Here is a 17,869-nt window from a genome sequence, read left to right on the forward strand (position 1 = left end):
TGATTCGAAAAGTGCACATATAAAGCAGGACTGCAATGATTTACTTTATGTGGTGAAAATCGAATATTATGGGTGTTTGAATCAATTCTTTATCTAATGCTTAAACATATTGTTATTATAGTATCTAAATGATAGATAATAATCTATAATAATTATATGTATGTAAAAAAGTATAATAATGATAAATACATTTGTTTACAGTGACTCAGCTCAAGTCTTCAAAATGTCCCGCTTATCCATATTTTATATCACAGTGCATTTGAAATATTTGGGGTTTGGACTATTAGTCAAACAAAGAAATACATTTTGGAAACTTTGGAAAAGTGGAAGTGCATTTGTAATGTAATATAAAATAATATAATATAATAACACAATTGAGATAAGTATGATAGGGAATGTAATGTACCTATACTGTCAACAATATTTGTAAATATGACTCATTAATTTATGAGTTGAAATATGACTGAAGCAGAGTATAAGGATGGTTCTTCTGAAGAACACCATCAGTCATATCCAAGTATAGTCAAAACCAAAATCCAGTTATTGAAAGCAATACTTGTCAAAAAATTATATTTGGAAAAAGCAGGGCTTTTAGAAGAATTTTACCTTTTGTGGCACATGAATAAATGTACTGGGAAAAAATAATTTAATAAGTGGCTAAAGACAGGGGAGGACATGTACATCATGGAAAAGAAGACTTAAATTACGGGATTAACAAGAATGAAAAGTTGCTGGAAACAATTAATGCCCTCTTTAAGATGAGTATTTTTTAAGTGAGTGAGCAGATTGTGTCAATGTTTTTTTAGTTTCCATCTTTTTAGCTTTGTATGATGTGTCCCGTGTTGTATAGTATGTGCACATTTAAGATTGATGTAATCTATCTAACAAAAACGTTAAAGTATATCTTAATAAAATGTATGATTATAATTTTTTAGCTCAATACATGTGTTTAATGCCATAACGTTTGGATGATGCCTTATTGAGTGCAGTGACTCTCGCTCAACTGTGGGGGTCGCACACCGGCTTTTCTGCAAACATGGCTGCTCAGGATGAACTCAGTAAGTTTCTTTCTGCGTTATTGGTGATGTATATCTCCTACAATCTCATGTTCGTTGTTGTTGAAAAAAACTCTGAAGACAGGTTTACATTTATTTTAACGTCGGGAATGTTTTTTAAAGTCAAAATAAAGCTTAATGTAGGTAAAAATAAGGAGTATGACAGACAGCTAGCTACACAGCTATGTTGCTAGCTACAGTGCTAACGTCAGGAGGCCGACTGCCCAGTCATGGTCTAAAATGAAACTACCACGTAGGCTATTAATATATCGTCACTAATCAGATATTTTATGTGTAGTTATCCATTTTGGGTGTTTACGGTATTAAGTTTTAATTGAGCAGGATGACAATAGTTGTATGGAGTTAGGTTTAATATAGGGAAACGATGAAGTGCGTGGATACTCAGTTCAGTTGATGGAGTTAGCTGGTTGGTGATCCATTCCAAGAGAAAGAAGGCAGGGCTGGGTGATGGTTACACGAACACGGCAGCTGTCAGGACGAGCTTATCTGTCAAACTGCAGTAACATGCATGAGGGGCTGTCTGATTGTTTGTAGTTTACTGTTTTAGTCCCTCTGTGTGAAGCTGAAGGACACTCAACCTGTTTTTTTTTTTTCTTCTGTGTATGCACTCTCAGGGTTAATCTTATTGAAAGCCTTTGTAATGTATAATAGGCAGAGGTTTTCTTTTAAAGTGTTCCTATGTGCACTGCATGTCTTAGTAAAACTACTCAGAAATGAAATATAAGCGTTAATCATGGTGTTAAATATGTTTTCTGACAGATCAACTGGAACGTGTGTTCCTCCGCCTTGGCCATGCAGAAACAGACGAACAGCTTCAAGACATCATCTCCAAGTTCCTGCCCCCTGTGCTCCTTAAACTCTCCAGCGTTCAGGAGGGTGTGCGAAAGAAAGTAAGAAGGGTGTTGCCTGCCTGTTTGCACTAAAATTCCATTTGAACCTGGTAACATTTGCCTTGAGTTATTAGTTGCCAAACACACACTTGTAGAGATTGACAAGTTATTTCAGAGATGGTTGTGGGTTGTTTTTTACATGACAGGGTACCAACAAATTTGTTCATGAATGGGAGCAAAGTGAATACGTCTGTGTAATAAGTCTGTGGTACTTTATGTCTCAGAAATGTGGATAAATTAAACTCTTGCACAGCATACCTTTCATATCAAATATTATCATCTCATTAATTTAATGTATATATAAAATAGAAACTTGTCTAGTGTTAGTCTTTACTCACTTCCCCATATGCCACCTTGCTTCCAGGTCCTGGGTTCTTTCTCTTACACACCAGTCAGTGACTCCTGAATTACATTCTGTGCCTCTTTCTCTCCTAGGTGATGGAGCTGTTGGTCCACCTGAACAAGAGGATAAAAAGCAGACCCAAGATTCAGCTACCTGTAGAAACTTTGCTTGTTCAGTACCAAGACCCTGCAGCTGCTTCATTTGTCACGGTATGACTCTTGTCTTTAAGATGCTGTCAGACATGCACTGAACTCCAGATCTGCATCCTCTGATGATTCTCTTTTTGTTGTGAATGCGTCTCACTCAGACATGCTGCAGCATTTATCATATCTAAATGATACATTTAGATCATGTTTAGGATAAAGCGGTAGAAGATGGATGGATGGAGTAAAAATTGCTATATTATTATTTATTGTTATTTTAAGGAGAAGGTTGTGCAATATCCATTGATCCTTGCTCACATGACCCACCCTGATATCAGTGACGTTAACTAATAGGGTACCAGTTCAAATTGAGACAGGAGTGGTGATTGTTCAATTCATATATTTTGTAGAATTTCACCATCATCTACATCAAAATGGGCTATCCGCGTCTGGAAGTGGGAAAACAGTGCGAGTTGGCTCCCACTCTTCTCACTGCTATGGAAGGCAAACCACAGCCACAACAGGACAGGTGAGGAGAAACTTGATTACCGTAAAGAACACAAAAAAATAAGTGTGTGTGAGTTTTTTTAGATACACATTTGTGCTTGATGAGAATTTGGCTCAGTTGTCTTTCTTTAACCGGACCATGTTTGATTTATGTTTTTCTTTGTGCTTCCACACTTAGCCTGATGCACCTGCTGATCCCGACTCTTTACTATATGAAGTATCCTGCAGACACATCAAAGATTGCTTTTCCATTTAACTTAACTGAGCGGCCAAAGACAGTGCAGCTGCTGCTGGAGTTTATGTTGGATGTTTTACTGATGCCTTATGGGTGAGTACCTGTTTTGTATGAATGTGGTTGTCAGGATGCTCTGGTTTCCTGTCCAGTGAAAATGTGCCCGTGTTTTTTTCTTTGAGAATATCAACAATTTGCACAAACTAATTGACTTTTTCTCTCTGGTCCCTGTAGGTTTGTGTTGAATGAATCCCCAACTCGCCCTGCACCCTCCTCATCACAGGGAAGCACAGCTGATGGGTCAGTGACCACAGGTGGCCAGGGTCTTCCCCAGCCACCTCCAGGAATGAGTGTCTATGCTGCAAAGAGGGTGATTGGAGAGGCCCAGTGGAGCGCTGAGCAACTAGAGCAGGTACTGTAACTAGCTGGAGGAAGAGTGTAGGCTCATGTGGTATATTTTGGTTGGTTATGTTTATTTAGAAATGCATTTTGTATATACATGGTGATTGAAGCTTACATGCACACGATGACTGTTGGATCATGCTTTTTTCAACAGTGTAAGCTGGGTATAGTGAAGTTCATTGAAGCAAAGCAAGTTCCTGAAGTGGAGACCGTAGTTCACCTGGTGGTGGCGTCCAGTGACACCCGACACAGCGTTGCCACTGCAGCAGATCTGGAGCTGAAGAGCAAACAGAGGTTGATACTAGATGCATAATAAATAGTTTAAATCAATATCATTAGTTGTCAAGTCACCCACTTAAAAAACTGTTAATAAAACAGCACTCAGATTACACTAAAATAACCAAATTATTAGGTAAACATATTAAGCTACAAATTCCCAGGTAGTGAATTTTAACTCGCACTCTTGTACCTGTTGCCATGAAATGCTAATTCACAATGTCATTTTGTAGTTGGGTGTTTTATTCACTCTGACTGACCTGACTGGCAAACAGCCATAAAGAACCACCTAATTTAATCTACTACACTATGATGAGTGTTTTTTTTAATCATAAAAAAGTTAGATTTTTGTTATCAACATTTTTTTTCTTTTCACCAATTCTGCCATGGGTTTCTTACACACTTCTTTTATCTTCCAGCATCATCGATTGGAATAATCCTCTAATTATTAACAAGATGTACAAGGTGTATCTTGGGGATGTTCCCCTTAAAACAAAGGTTTGTAAACTTCCATTTAATTTTAATATTTAACCTGTGATTTATTTGATCTATATGTAATCATACTGTTTTGTGTGCTGAACTCTATTTAGGGTGGCAATCTGAAGCAAGAGCTGAAGCATGAGCCAGTGAGCACAAGAGTCAAACTAAAGATCCTGCCACATCTTTTAAGATCACGCTTAGCTGCAGAGTGCTTTCCAGCTAATATTCAGGTATGATTTTTGTCCATGGTTGTGGTTTCTTTTTGTTTTCAAAACATATGTCATGTCACATTAAGTCAGACTAAATTATTTTCAAGGACATGTATTTGAGTCATTGGTTCCCTGTCCTCCATAGGTTGTGTATGACGGTTTGTTTGGAGCCAACACCAACAACAAACTGCTGTCTCTCACCTTGCAGTTTGTCCATCACATTTGCATGGTGTAAGAAAACTACATTTTTTTCTGTCCATGACACAATTATTCCATTGACAAGTAAATGTGTTTTGCTAATGAAAAATGAATAATGAATAAATAAATTTTTTTCTGTCTTATGTTTTCAGGTGCCCTGACACTAATAAGCCTTTGGGGCTAATGCTGCTTAATGGTCTTACCAAGCTCATCAATGAATACAAGGAGGTAAAAAATGTCATATTTCTTTTAATCTGTTCTGTTCAGTTTAGTTTTTGTTTTACCTTCTTAACTACATGTTGCTCTTGCAGGATCCTAAGTTACTGTGTGTTGCCTACTCTGCAGTCGGAAAGCTGTCAAGGTATCATGAAATTATTCTCCCATCTTCCATTACCATTACCACTTTAAAGTAGAATTTTAGAAATTAAAAATATTATCTCTGCTATGTTCTCTCCTAGTCGTATGCCACAGCTGTTCACAAAGGATATTGCACTTGTGCAGCAGTTTTTTGATTCCATGTGTAAGGTAGGTGAACAATTGCTGAAGAATCCTACATTGGATGAACTTAAAACAGGAAAATAAGAGTTAATGTGTAAAGATTTTCCAGCCCTTTGTAGTGGTACTGATGTTACTGAAATGCTGTGTTATCTCTAGGAGGAGCCTGATGTTCGTTTAGCTATTCAGGAAGCTTTGTCTATGATGGTTGGAGCTTATGCTAACCTACAGGGGGCACTGCTTAACCTGATGGAGGCCCTGGTTGCTGCATACATTGCAAAGGTAATATAGATATTTGGTGTCCAAAAAACCTTGAACATTAATGATGAGTTTAGCAACCAGACATGAGGCAAATTAATCACTCTTGATTTTCTTGCTGGGCAGCCGGAGGTACAGGTTCGCCAAGTAGCCATGAAGTTTGCCAGCACGGTTTTTGCTCCTGATCATGTGCCATCAAGATATCTGCTGCTGCTAGCTGCTGGAGACCAGTAAGTCATGAAACCCAAATATCTGCACAAGCAGTACACCATCTGAAATTAAGAGCACCTAGGAGGTCTTTATCATATTATCTACACTATAAAATACAGATATGTTGCCAAATGGTTAAAACTGAAACTGAAAAGGGTGAAATCTGAGTGGCCCAGGGGATTAAATGTTTTTATAAAAAGCTGTTTTCTTTCTGCTTTTAGGAGGGAGGAGGTAGCAGGTGAAGCCCAGAAGGTGCTCAGGGGTTTTCCTACCAGGAGCTCAGAGAAGGAGGGACCAAAGCCTATGCCCTCATTTCCTGACATGGTAGCCTATGTCCAGGAGAAGGTCAGTATTGTTCATATTTTTCATTTTCTTTTCGATAACAACATTTTGTCGTGTGCTTGACAAAATAACTTATCCTTTTGAACCTGTCTTGTTGCTGTCAGGCGGCTCAGAGGATCAAGACTCCAGCCAAGTACATAGTTGGAACCTCCGTTATTCCTTTCAATCCTTCTGCATTTGGGGAGGTAAAGATGTGACATCCACAAGTTTGTAAATTCAGCATGTATCTGTGAAGCAGTGTTTATCGTTCTGCTACAGATGCTCTCCCTCATGATCCACCTATTTTTTCCCAGATCATGCTTTACCTGAGGATGTGTTTAGCACACAGTGCTGGGGCCCCGTCCATGTCCACACGCTTGGTAGACATGCAGGATGATGCTCCAGCCATCGGTCGCTACGTCCACACACTACTGTCCTCTGAGCTGCAGTCTTCAGTGACGAAGTGGTCTGAGTCAAATCCTGTTCATGTCTACATGGATCTGTTACAGCAGCTGCTGTCTGCTGTAGGAGGTGAGAGAAATGAACCTGCTCTTCTTGAGCACATGGTTCTATAGTCATTATGTGAACACTCACATATTTTGTAAATGCAGTATCATCAGATTGACGAAGCAGGTGAAGGTGAAGTCCTACACAAAGTGATTTTTAATATATTTAAAAATAGTAGATCTAATATATTGGTATAAGAAACTGTAAATAAAACTTATACAGACAGACTTGCTCTGTAACATGTGATTTTAATTTAAAAACATTTTATATATGAACTTGTGTGTGTGTGTGTGTGTGTGTGTTTGTATTTCAGGGTGTTTTAATAGTGTTTTAAATTTGTTTTAATTCCATTTAATCTCTCAAAAGGAATCCCAGTTATGTACTGTCTACTGGAGGTTGTGTCTGTCTGCCCAGAGAAACTGGCTCCTAGATTTGCTGATAAAATTGACTGGATTAAAGTAAGTGTTTCATTACCTTTACCAAGGAGGTTATTTTTTTCAGTTTCCTGTCTGTCTCTCTGTCAGGTCTCTGTTTTCAGACCTGAATTCTGAATAGTGTCTAGAATTGAGATGGACATTCTCTGGAGTTTGCCAAGAACCAAGTGCACAGCAGGATCGCCAGAGAATCCAGGCGTAGGAGGTGGAACACTTGGCAATTCATTTGCTGGAGTTTCTACTGCTGCATTCTCACATTAACTGACTTGCGTATTATCTAGATATTGGGCTAGAAAGGTGGCAGGAGAATTCCTGGAGAATGTCTTGTAGCGTGTTGACTTTTGCGTTAACACATACGGTCCCTTACAAACAATCTCCAGAGGAATTACAGACTTTACTTCATGTCTGAAAACAGCTTCAGTCTGTTTGTTAGCAGAATTACTCACTTTTGATCCCATTTCCATGAAATGTGGAGGATATGAGCCTAAAGAAGAATCCATTAATTTATTGAGCAAATCAGGTTAAGAGGGTGGTTACAAGATTTGTCTTACTTTCTTTCTTCAACATTGCAAGGTACATAGTGTTTTTATATGTTTGCAGAGTATGTGTTCCCTGAGCACTTTCTACTGTATCTGAAATCGAAGTCACCACTGTTTAATGATGAATGCATTTCAAATGAGTTCACATTTCACATGTATTTTTGTCCAGAGTCTGATGAACACAAATAAGGAGGACATGAGGGAGCTGGCAGCGCAGCTGTATGCTGTTGTGGTTTCCACCATGAAGGGCAACGAACTTCAGACAGCCGTGCAGAACTTGGTCAAAATCACTAAAGACAACCACGTATGTGACTTTGTCTGTGTGAAAAACTGGGTTGTTATTATATTTTAAAGTTTTTAACATGTGTCAATATTTGCTCATTTTGTTTGACCACAGAGTCCTGAAACACAACATGGTGCCATCATGGCTCTTGGCTACATGGTGGGACGGTACATGAGCAAGAAGAAATCCAGTGACAACATGGGGCAGAAAATGAACTTCCCCTCACAAGAAGAGGATGCAATTGTTTCCATGGCTACCAAGACAGTTGGTATGTAATTATTCAGTCATTTCCCACGATTTGACTTTTATTTATTGACTGATTGGCTTGAGTTTTTTTTTTTTTAAATCTCCTGTCTTAATAATAGAAGAACAGATTTTGTTGAGAATCATCTGCTGGTTCACCCACTCAAGTGTTTGAATGTCCCCTCAGGTTCCTTCCTGGACAGCAGTAGTGCTATACTGGCAGTAGCAGCCTGTACAGCTTTGGGGGAAATTGGTCGGAATGGCAACTTGCTGATCCCTCCAGAGGGTGAGGGCTTCACCAAACTCTCCATTGTGGAGAACCTACTGGCCCGCATCCCCTCTGGCAAGGAGAGCACAAAGGTAACTAAAGGAGGTGGATGTTGTGATGTTTGGTATATTGTTGAAATGTTCACCAGCAGTACATCTACTGACTTGTTCATGTGATGTGGTTTAGATGAAGGAGCGATCAATCCAGACCTTAGGTCACCTACCAGTGGGAGATGGAGACTTCCCTCACCAGAAGAAACTGCTGCAGGGACTCATGGATTCTGTAGAGGTAAGGAAGGTGGACTGACTGACAGTACCATATACATGAAGCAGTGCAGGGCTTTTACAAGACCATGTATAAAACAGTTGTATTTTATGTGGAGTATATAAAGCAAAAACACAACTTTGTTTCTATTTGATTTCAATTTCTGAGAAACGTAATAATGCCAAATATTTGGTGCAACCTAGCATCAAACGCTGTTAGATCATGTATCCAGTTGTAGCTGAAATGGGTTTTTCTGCCTTAACTAACCATCTGCATTTGTCTCCGCTTGACCCTGTGTCAAGTGGTCTGCTAGTTTATTCAGACGTGTCTCTCACTTTTTTTCTGCTTTTTCACTTCAGGCCAAACAGGTGGAGCTGCAGTTCACAGTAGGAGAAGCTATCACCAGTGCAGCGATCGGTACCAGCTCTGGAGCTGCCAGAGACCCTTGGACCTGCACTGAGGACCAATACAATCCACCCCACAGTGAGTACTTGTAGCTATAGATTGTATTTTCAACAGCTTCCTCTACTGATTCACAAGCTGGCTGTAAAGGCATCGCCTCTGATACATCAATCAAAACAAAATCCAATAATATCATTAATACAATCAGTTTGTCTCATTTCATGGTTCCAAGTCAGTATTTGCTTGTATCTGGATTCACTTGTGCTCAGTCTGTTACAAATGTGATTCACAACAAATGAAGTTAAGCTTAACTGACCACATTTGTCACACATGTCTCTTGTATTGTGGCAGTGGCTGTCACAGTAACATTAAGTAAAACACATTTTTTTGTCCAGCTCTGCATTGCTTGCTACTATGGAAATAAAAAATGTGCCTAAGCAAACGTTGGCATCCATTAATCCTTTAGTTTACAAGATTTACCATTACCACTGTAATTTGTTTCCCCTGTTAGACATTAAAAACAATGATGTGGTTCCTTGGGTCCTCAACTCCGTCCTGTCCAAGTACATACCCAGCCAGAACCCCCATGTCCGACAGGCAGCCTGCATCTGGCTGCTCTCCCTGGTCAAGAAACTCAGCCAAAACAAAGAAATCACGGTGGGTGGTTGCACAACAAGCCTTTTCACACTCATTGTTTTGGTGACATTAGATATAGAGGCATTTGCAAAGTGACTTTATATATTACATGTTCATGTTAAAACGAAAAAGGGTGCACAATCGCAACATCTGTCCATACACAACCCTCTGACTTAGTAGAAATGGTCAAAGTCTAACTATGTTTATGTTAAGTCACTTTTTTGTTGTCATTTTAAAAGAATCTTCCCTTTTCCCCTACAGTCCAATTTAAAGGAGATTCAGGTGGCATTCATCTCTGTTCTCTCAGACCATGACGGTAAAATGACAGCACTGTTTAATCTCCTCTGTACTTTGACAGACATCAACCCTTTGCTGTCAGTTCCTAATCATTTTTCATCCATCACCCCTTTTTCTTTTCCTGTAGAGTTGAGTCAGGATGTAGCGTCTAAAGGACTTGGTTTGGTCTATGAAATGGGAGGAGAAGCTGACCAGCACGAACTGGTGTCCACCCTAGTGGAAGCACTCATGACAGGCAAAAGGTGAGTGGAAAGCTGAATAAAAGAGGGCATGATGTAATGAGACAAGACACTGCAGCATCTTTCCTGTAGGGGATAAGAAATATGCTTGGAATAATTATTTCTGTTTACAAACAGAGTGAAGCATGCTGTCTCTGAAGACACAGAGGTGTTCCAAGGAGGTTTGGGTAAAACACCTGATGGGTAAGTAGCGTGTTATCTCAAATTTGTGGTCCAAATGTCTGATTTTTTTGGTAATGTATTTAGTAGGTTCTTTGCACAGAAAGTAACCTTTTTCTTCTGCTATGAATGTTCCTGGCAGTCACAACCTGTCCACATACAAAGAGCTCTGCTCATTGGCCAGCGACCTGAACCAACCGGATCTTGTTTACAAGTTCATGAACTTAGCTAATCACCACGCCATGTGGAACTCCCGCAAGGTATCATATTTATTCTCTTTATCATCACGCACTGTACATGTGTGCGTCTGTGCCCCCTCCCCCCACCTGACCCCTTCTCTCCTCTCACCTCGTCAGGGAGCAGCTTTTGGGTTCCACATGATCGCTAACAAGGCCGGGGAGCAGCTGGCTCCGTTCCTGCCGCAGCTTGTGCCTCGCCTGTATCGCTACCAGTTTGACCCTAACCTGAGCATTCGCCAGGCCATGACGAGCATCTGGGATGCACTGGTCACTGATAAGACCCTGGTAGGATTTGACACTAAAAGATGTGAATATAAATAAACATACACATACAAATACTTGTGTAATTATGCATCGAAGTGATTGTATGTCCATGTCTGTTCTGATGTGTCACAGGTTGATAAGTATCTCAAGGAAATTCTGCAGGATGTAATTACTAACTTGACCAGTAACCACTGGAGAGTCCGTGAGTCCAGGTACAGTAACAGCATAAACTCTATTATCACACTTGTAAAAGATTATGTGAATTTACAGCTTTATCTACTCTCATCTGTTTATTTGACCTGTCTAAATGGCACTTTATTGAAAATACCCATTTCCATTGTCACAGTTTCTCCTGTATGTTATATTATAGCCGCCATTTATGATTACCATTTTGAACAATGGTAATGTCATGTTGAAATGTTGCTCCTTGCTCCAAAGCACTGTAATTTCATCAGTTGGTTTTCCTTCCAGCTGCCTGGCCCTAAATGACCTGATTCGTGGCCGTCAAGCTGATGACCTCATTGACCATCTTGCCGAAATGTGGGAAACACTTTTCAGAGTGCTTGATGACATCAAGGTGAGCAGATAATCAGAATCAATGTTGATTTAATATGCCAAGGGCAGGCGATGTGCGTTTGATTTGATCATTATTGATTGTGTGAAAACACTCGTGGCATCATTGCTAGTGCGGTTTGGGTTTATATCTGTGACTCTGACTGTGTTTGTATTTCAGGAATCTGTGAGGAAGGCTGCAGACCTAACACTGAAAACACTCAGTAAAGTAAGTTTGATGGTCACTAGACTGGTCTGTGCACAAACAGTATGTTTGTATTCATTTGTTAGTGCCTGTCCATCAACACTCTTTCTATTGTGTCCAGGTGTGCACTCGTATGTGTGAATCAACAGGCTCTGCAGCCCAGAGAACCGTGGCAGTGCTGTTGCCTACTCTGCTAGAAAGGGGCATCGTTAGCAACGTCTCAGAGGTCCGATCTCTCAGGTAATGTCTCTCACTACCGTTGCTTACATTTTAGCAATGATGTTTGCTTTTAATCTGTAAGTCAAATACAAAAAAAAAAGTGGTTCAACAGAATAGGGAAGGCACCAAGCCAGTTTTCGATTCTTTTTTTAAGATAAAGGTAAAAGAACACATTTGTAAACTGGCCCTGTCATTCTTCTGTTGAGGAAATGCTCATTTATTCATCTGTTGTCTGATTTATTTGTTGATCCATAGTTCATGAAATGGCTAAAGGTTTTTTGCCTCTCAACCCCCGTGTTTTTTTCTTACCAGTATCCAGACCCTGGTGAAGATCAGCAAGACCGCTGGTGCCCGACTGAAGCCTCATGCTTCCCGACTCATCCCAGCTCTACTGGAGGCTCTCAGTACCCTGGAGCCTCAGGTCCTCAACTACCTTAGTCTCAGAGCCACAGAGCAGGAAAAGGTAACCGCATCCATCGATTGCATGTGCACCAGCAACAGGTGACTCTGTGAGATTTTAACACAAGTTAGATTTCCCATTATAAGTCATTGTTTTTCTGTTACTCCAGAGTGCCATGGATGCTGCCAGACTAAGTGCTGCCAAGTCCTCTCCAATGATGGAGACTATTAACATGGTAAAATACTGTTAAAATTGATATTGTATGTATAATAATTGATTATATTGGGCTGTTGCAGTTATGGCTATACAGTGGTTGTGGAGTTTTGTCAAACACACACAGTCTCTTCACCAAAAAAGAAAAATATTAGATGCAATCTCAAGGGAGATGGGAGCCCACAGTTCACCAGGTCATAAATAACTTATTTTGAAATGATAATATGTTTTGGGCCGCATTCTGTCACATTGGCTGGGCTTTTTGTATTATATCACTGTGTATTAACCTTCATTTACACTGCACATGCCTATAATTTGGGAAAACACACAGTGGCCATACAGCATAGTGTCAGGGAAACAACAGTCAGCTGCATTGCAGTTGTTATGTTGCAGCAGTTTAATGGCTTTATAAATAAGTGCGATAAGAAAAAAAATCAACACTGCAACAGCCTCACCTCAGTGTGTCCCAAGATTGTGATGTAATGCCTGACTCTTCATACGGAAGAAAGAGGGATGATGTGAGAGGACATGTCTTTGTGCACAGTGTCTGCAGCACCTCGATGTTTCTGTGTTGGGCGAGCTGGTTCCTCGCCTCTGTGAGCTGCTTAAGAGCGGAGTAGGCTTGGGCACCAAGGTAACACACACTCCTTCAGTCATCAGCTTATACACTGATGCTGTCAATCTCCTCTATATCCATCTGTGGCTTGTAAAGTTTCATTGTTAGCCCTGCTCACGTTTGCCTCTTCTACATAGGGTGGCTGTGCAAGTGTCATAGTTTCACTCACAGTGCAGTGTCCTCAAGACCTCACTCCATATTCAGGTACAGCAAAAGCTTAACATCAAGCTATGTAAATGTAATCTACACTTTTGTGACGTACACTCTTATGTCCACTTTTGGTACAAATGAATTCAAATTCTTGCTGTTTTCAGCTAAACTGATGAGCGCCCTGCTGAATGGCATCCATGACAGAAGTACCGTAGTCCAGAAAGCATTTGCCTTTGCTCTGGGCCACCTAGTCAGGGTAAGTTTGTTGAGTTATCCTAGATCCGAGATCAGAACATGATGTATGTTGTTCTCTCAGTAACTAAGAAAGCGTCACTGTTTGCCCCCAATAGACGGCAAAAGACAGCAGTGTGGAGAAACTACTACTGAAACTCAACATCTGGTATTTGGAGAAAGAAGGTGAGTCAGCAGATAATGTCTAATATTTTGGTATGTCTCGATCCACTTTTTTGGCCCCTGATCCAAACTCACGATCCGAGACTTAGATTTATCTGGACAACAGAGTGGTACAGTGAACCATTCTAAACCAGCACTGTGTTTGTGTACATGTCGTTAAACTGCAACCAAACTTCACTACATGTTTGTTGAGCAGGTGCTTTGATGCGGGAGCATTTCCACTTATATTTTGTACAAACACCGATGAGCGTTGTTGTAAACTCGAGTTGCAACGACAGTTACAAGAGTTACGTTCACATTTTCTGCATCAAACGAAACAGTAACTCTGGAACTGCGCTCTCCTCTACTCTCTTTGCTGTCTCTTTCACTCCCAGAGCCGGTGTTTAAGTCCTCGTGTGCGTTGATCATGCATGCCATCAGCCACTACAGTCCTGATGTGCTGAAGGGCCATGCAGGAGTGGCTCTGCCGCTGGCCTTCCTCGGCATGCATCAGGCGCCAGGTCCTGATGAGGAGAAAGGAGAGAGCCACGATGCCACGCTGTGGGCTGAGGTGTGGCAGGAGAACGTTCCAGGTGAGGAATATTCATACAGTGAAGAGATCTAAACACATTATGTATGTGGAATTTTCCAAAGAACACTATGTTGAATGCATACATGATTTTTTTTTTTAAATATATAAATGACTAAATACAGTGGTGGATATGTAGCTTTTTCTGTCAGCGATAGCATACACTTAGATGAATACTTACAAAAATACTTACAATTACATTTGAATAGCACCTCTCATATAATAGAGAAGTATAATCATTATCTTAACATGGTGTTCTATGATTCCAGGAAGCTTTGGAGGCATCAGACTTTACATGACTGAGCTGATCACCATTACACAGAAAGCTCTGCAGTCCCAGTCCTGGAAGATGAAGGCTCAGGGTGCAGCTGCCATGGCAACCGTCGCTAAGGAACAGATGGGCTCATTGGTGGCGCCACACCTAGGTCTGGTGCTAACGGCTTTAATGCAGGGACTATCCGGACGCACATGGGCGGGCAAGGTATTAACTGCAAGAACAAGATCAAAGCAGAAAACAAGGATAAAGTTTGTTGTGTTTCATGCTGATTTTTTTTTTTAGGAGGAGCTGTTGAAAGCAATCGGATCAGTGGTGTCTAAATGCAGGTGGGATTTTGTTCTTTTAATATATACCAGATTTATATGAAGGGCGACACATATTTTACACATTTTTTTTACTCCCTGTGGGTTTCAGTGGTGAGCTACAGAAGCCGTGCTCGGGTCAGCCCACCATCTCTGAGGTGCTGGAGGTCGTGTTGAAAGAATGTCGCAAGGAGAGCCAGGTTTACAAAATGGCCGCTCTGCGTTGTGCTGGAGACGTGCTCCACAGCAGTCAAGAGGACCGCTTTAGCGACATGGCGGAGATCCTTGTCCCTATGATCAAGAAGGTTAAATCACGTCCAGACATTGTCTGGTTGTTTTTAGAATGTTTGTATTTAACAAAAACAAAACTGGACTTTAAGAAGCTGTGCTCAGTCTATCTTTCTCATACTCAGAGCTGCCCAGAGAGTGGTGGTGGGTCCAAGCGGTCACTGCAGGAGGACGACGACGACACAGACGGGAAGGAGAAAGAGATGCAGACGGAAGCTTTGCTCTGTGCTTTGGAGACTCTTGGAAAGGCTTGGCCCAGGACCCCACAGACCCAGGGTAACATTTGAATACAAGCTTAGTAAAAGCATGTTAAGATGAATCAAACAGAAGTGAGTCCAAACAGTGATTTCTGCCTTTACTAGTTTAAAAAAAAGTGAGTGATCTATTTAAAGATCCTTTAAATAGCTCCTCCAGGCTACTTAGAATTTGTTAGATTTACATACACTGGAGTATAATATTCTCATGAAACAGGACTGAGATTGATTATACTTTGGTAAATGAACACCTTGTTGACGGGCGGTTATTGGTTCATCTTTAAATTTTACCATGTATTATGGAAAATGTTAAATCTGTTAGACATTACATTTCCAACATCTGTAACCTCAGTGGCAGAGCGGCCATAGCATTACTCTTCTAACCAGATGGGAAGACTGCTGCAAACCTGAACTGTGACTCCTATGAAGTAATGTCATTTGTGTGTGTGTGTGTTTGTGTAGCTCGTTTCCAGGTGGAGGTGTGTCGTCTAATGTGTGAAAAGCTCAAACGAAGCACTTGGAAAGTGCAGTTGGCTGTTCTACAGTCAATGAAAGCGTACTTTCAAGGGTAAGGAACAACTAAGATGCATAATACTATTGCAATACTAATAAGTGGATTTGCGCTTAGATTGTTAGAATTAGGATTTATTCTCGATGTTTCTCATTTTCTTCTATAGGTTGCTGCTGTTGGAGAAGGGCAGTCAAGATTTCAACACTCTGTCACAGATCCTCACAGAGACGTGTGCTGGCCTCACATTCCCTTTAGGTACTTTATTAATGCCTTATTAATGCATTTCATATAACTACTGTGAATAATACTGTTAATGCAAATCCATTTCATCACCATGTTAATTTTTTTTTTTTCTATCCAGAAAACAAAAGTTACTCGTCTGTGAGGACAGAGGCCCTGTCAGTTGTGGATCTGATCGTGAAGAGAACTGGAGGTAAAAAATGTTTTTTACTAAGATTGTCTGGCAGTGTTGTGTGTGTGTGTGTGATGGAAAAAAAAGAAGAGCCATTATATCTATACACTATATGTATGCATTGTTGTTATTATTTTGTATGGACATCTGTGGTTCTTAGGAAAATTTAATAACTTCATGATAGAGTAACTTTTGGTGGTGATACCATGGCTTTTTCCTCTAGTGTCACTATGAAAGTAACATTTGTGGGTTTTAAGTCAAGCATCCAGAGTTAGTCCTTCAATTCCTGGTCTGCAGGGAGGGGGCGCACTGTTAGGTTGATGCCATACTGACATCACAACCTTGAATTCCAATCGCTTCCTCGGCTCATTCCTTGTTCATTTCTTTCTCTCTGTGAACAGAGAGCGAACAATGGGACTGCGTGTCTGTGAAGAGCCGCGAGCAGCTGCAGCGCTCGCTGTCGACGCTGCAGTCGGACAACAGACCCGACCTGAGGGACAAAGCCCAGGAGCTACGTCGACACATCCAGAGTCAACCTTGAACACGGGTGCTCCACAAGTCGGCCGAATACATGTGTACATCTACAAACGGAATACAACCAAGATAACAGCGCATTAACTTCTCTACAATTCTTCGCACATAATACAAGTCCTTCGTATCCGCACTCGTCTGTGTGAGCTGTTAACTAAAGCAGTTCTTCTCTTAACGCAGATATTCATGTCAAATATTCATATTACCTGTGGGTTTTGAAGCTGGTGTGTGTAAGACAGTGCTCCAGTCAAGCTGAACAACTAACTAGTGTCTGTGGTTTTACGATACTGTTAGTTTTACTCCAATAACTCGACTTGCCATGCGTCTGATCAGTGACAGTGATGAAGGGTCAAGACCGTTATTGTAATTTGTCAAGTTTTATTTGGTTCATTTCTATGGACAGTAAGATGCTGGTAATAAATGCTATATAAACCAATCTGTTAGGTTTGTGGACACTGTATACCTTTAGCCCCAAAATGGGGACTTTTACTACTGTTGTGGGTTTGCCTACTCACTTAATATCAGAGGAGCAGTGGGTTGTTCTCCTTGGCTAGCACAGGATGACTTGCCAGCTCTTGTTCAGTCTTTGAGCATGTCCTGAAGATGATGTTTTTCTGTTTCTGCTGTTTGCATGGTGATTTAAGCAGGAGTGAAGCTTATTTTGTGAAATTAGTAAAGAAAAAAAAAGTAATAAATAAAACCTGCTGTTGAATTCAAAATTATACTGTCGCTGTTTGAAATTGTCCCTGATGAAATAAAACTACCTTGGTCATTTGGAACACTGACTTGTCATTATGATGGTAACAGTAAGTTAAATACAAACGGGATCATGGCATTTTTACACACATTACTGATGAAAACATGCAGTGAAAATCTCACAAAAGCTAAATGTTTTTAAATGAAACCAGTTCTTATTTGTTAAACTTGTATAAGTACATCAGCCATGTTGACTTCATGTTGTTACAAATGCTTCTCAAAATGGTCTGTATTTATCATTACTGTAAGCCCTGCAAAGTTCTTTGCTGCCATTAAAACATGAATTTAATGTTCAGAGCAATATATTTCATTACAGAATTTCTGCTATGCTTAACTCAGTTAAAAGATTGTACTAGCATTTTACTTTAAATTACACTTTCATTATGC

The 17,869-nt window shown here is 40.4% G+C and overlaps 1 protein-coding gene across 1 annotated transcript; it reads left to right on the forward strand.

Moving 5' to 3' along the window:
• The first annotated feature begins 953 nt into the window (after positions 1-953).
• Positions 954-17,505, forward strand: ecpas (Ecm29 proteasome adaptor and scaffold). The gene is made up of 49 exons (XM_058639951.1): positions 954-1,058; positions 1,836-1,966; positions 2,402-2,518; positions 2,863-2,981; positions 3,138-3,287; positions 3,426-3,603; positions 3,748-3,887; positions 4,289-4,367; positions 4,460-4,579; positions 4,704-4,789; positions 4,909-4,984; positions 5,068-5,117; positions 5,215-5,281; positions 5,411-5,533; positions 5,636-5,739; positions 5,941-6,064; positions 6,166-6,246; positions 6,355-6,571; positions 6,914-7,005; positions 7,690-7,824; positions 7,918-8,071; positions 8,234-8,406; positions 8,501-8,602; positions 8,938-9,061; positions 9,492-9,637; positions 9,878-9,932; positions 10,041-10,155; positions 10,270-10,335; positions 10,454-10,571; positions 10,668-10,835; positions 10,947-11,026; positions 11,286-11,391; positions 11,548-11,595; positions 11,693-11,811; positions 12,103-12,253; positions 12,360-12,425; positions 12,948-13,037; positions 13,157-13,223; positions 13,334-13,425; positions 13,520-13,586; positions 13,958-14,155; positions 14,421-14,632; positions 14,711-14,754; positions 14,843-15,035; positions 15,144-15,294; positions 15,735-15,840; positions 15,950-16,038; positions 16,145-16,216; positions 16,597-17,505. The coding sequence occupies exons 1-49, from the start codon at positions 1,037-1,039 to the stop codon at positions 16,734-16,736; spliced, it is 5,523 nt and encodes a 1,840-aa protein (XP_058495934.1). The 5' UTR covers positions 954-1,036; the 3' UTR covers positions 16,737-17,505.
• The last annotated feature ends 364 nt before the right edge of the window (positions 17,506-17,869 follow it).

Source organism: Solea solea, chromosome 10 (assembly GCF_958295425.1).
Source record: "Solea solea chromosome 10, fSolSol10.1, whole genome shotgun sequence".
Taxonomy (NCBI): domain Eukaryota; kingdom Metazoa; phylum Chordata; class Actinopteri; order Pleuronectiformes; family Soleidae; genus Solea; species Solea solea.

Coding starts and splice junctions, on each gene's coding strand:
- ecpas (XM_058639951.1), top strand. CDS start 1,037: ATGGCTGCTCAGGATGAACTCA. Junction 7,825..7,917: donor AAATCACTAAAGACAACCAC/GTATGTGACTTT, acceptor GTTTGACCACAG/AGTCCTGAAACACAACATGG. Junction 10,336..10,453: donor TTGGGTAAAACACCTGATGG/GTAAGTAGCGTG, acceptor TGTTCCTGGCAG/TCACAACCTGTCCACATACA.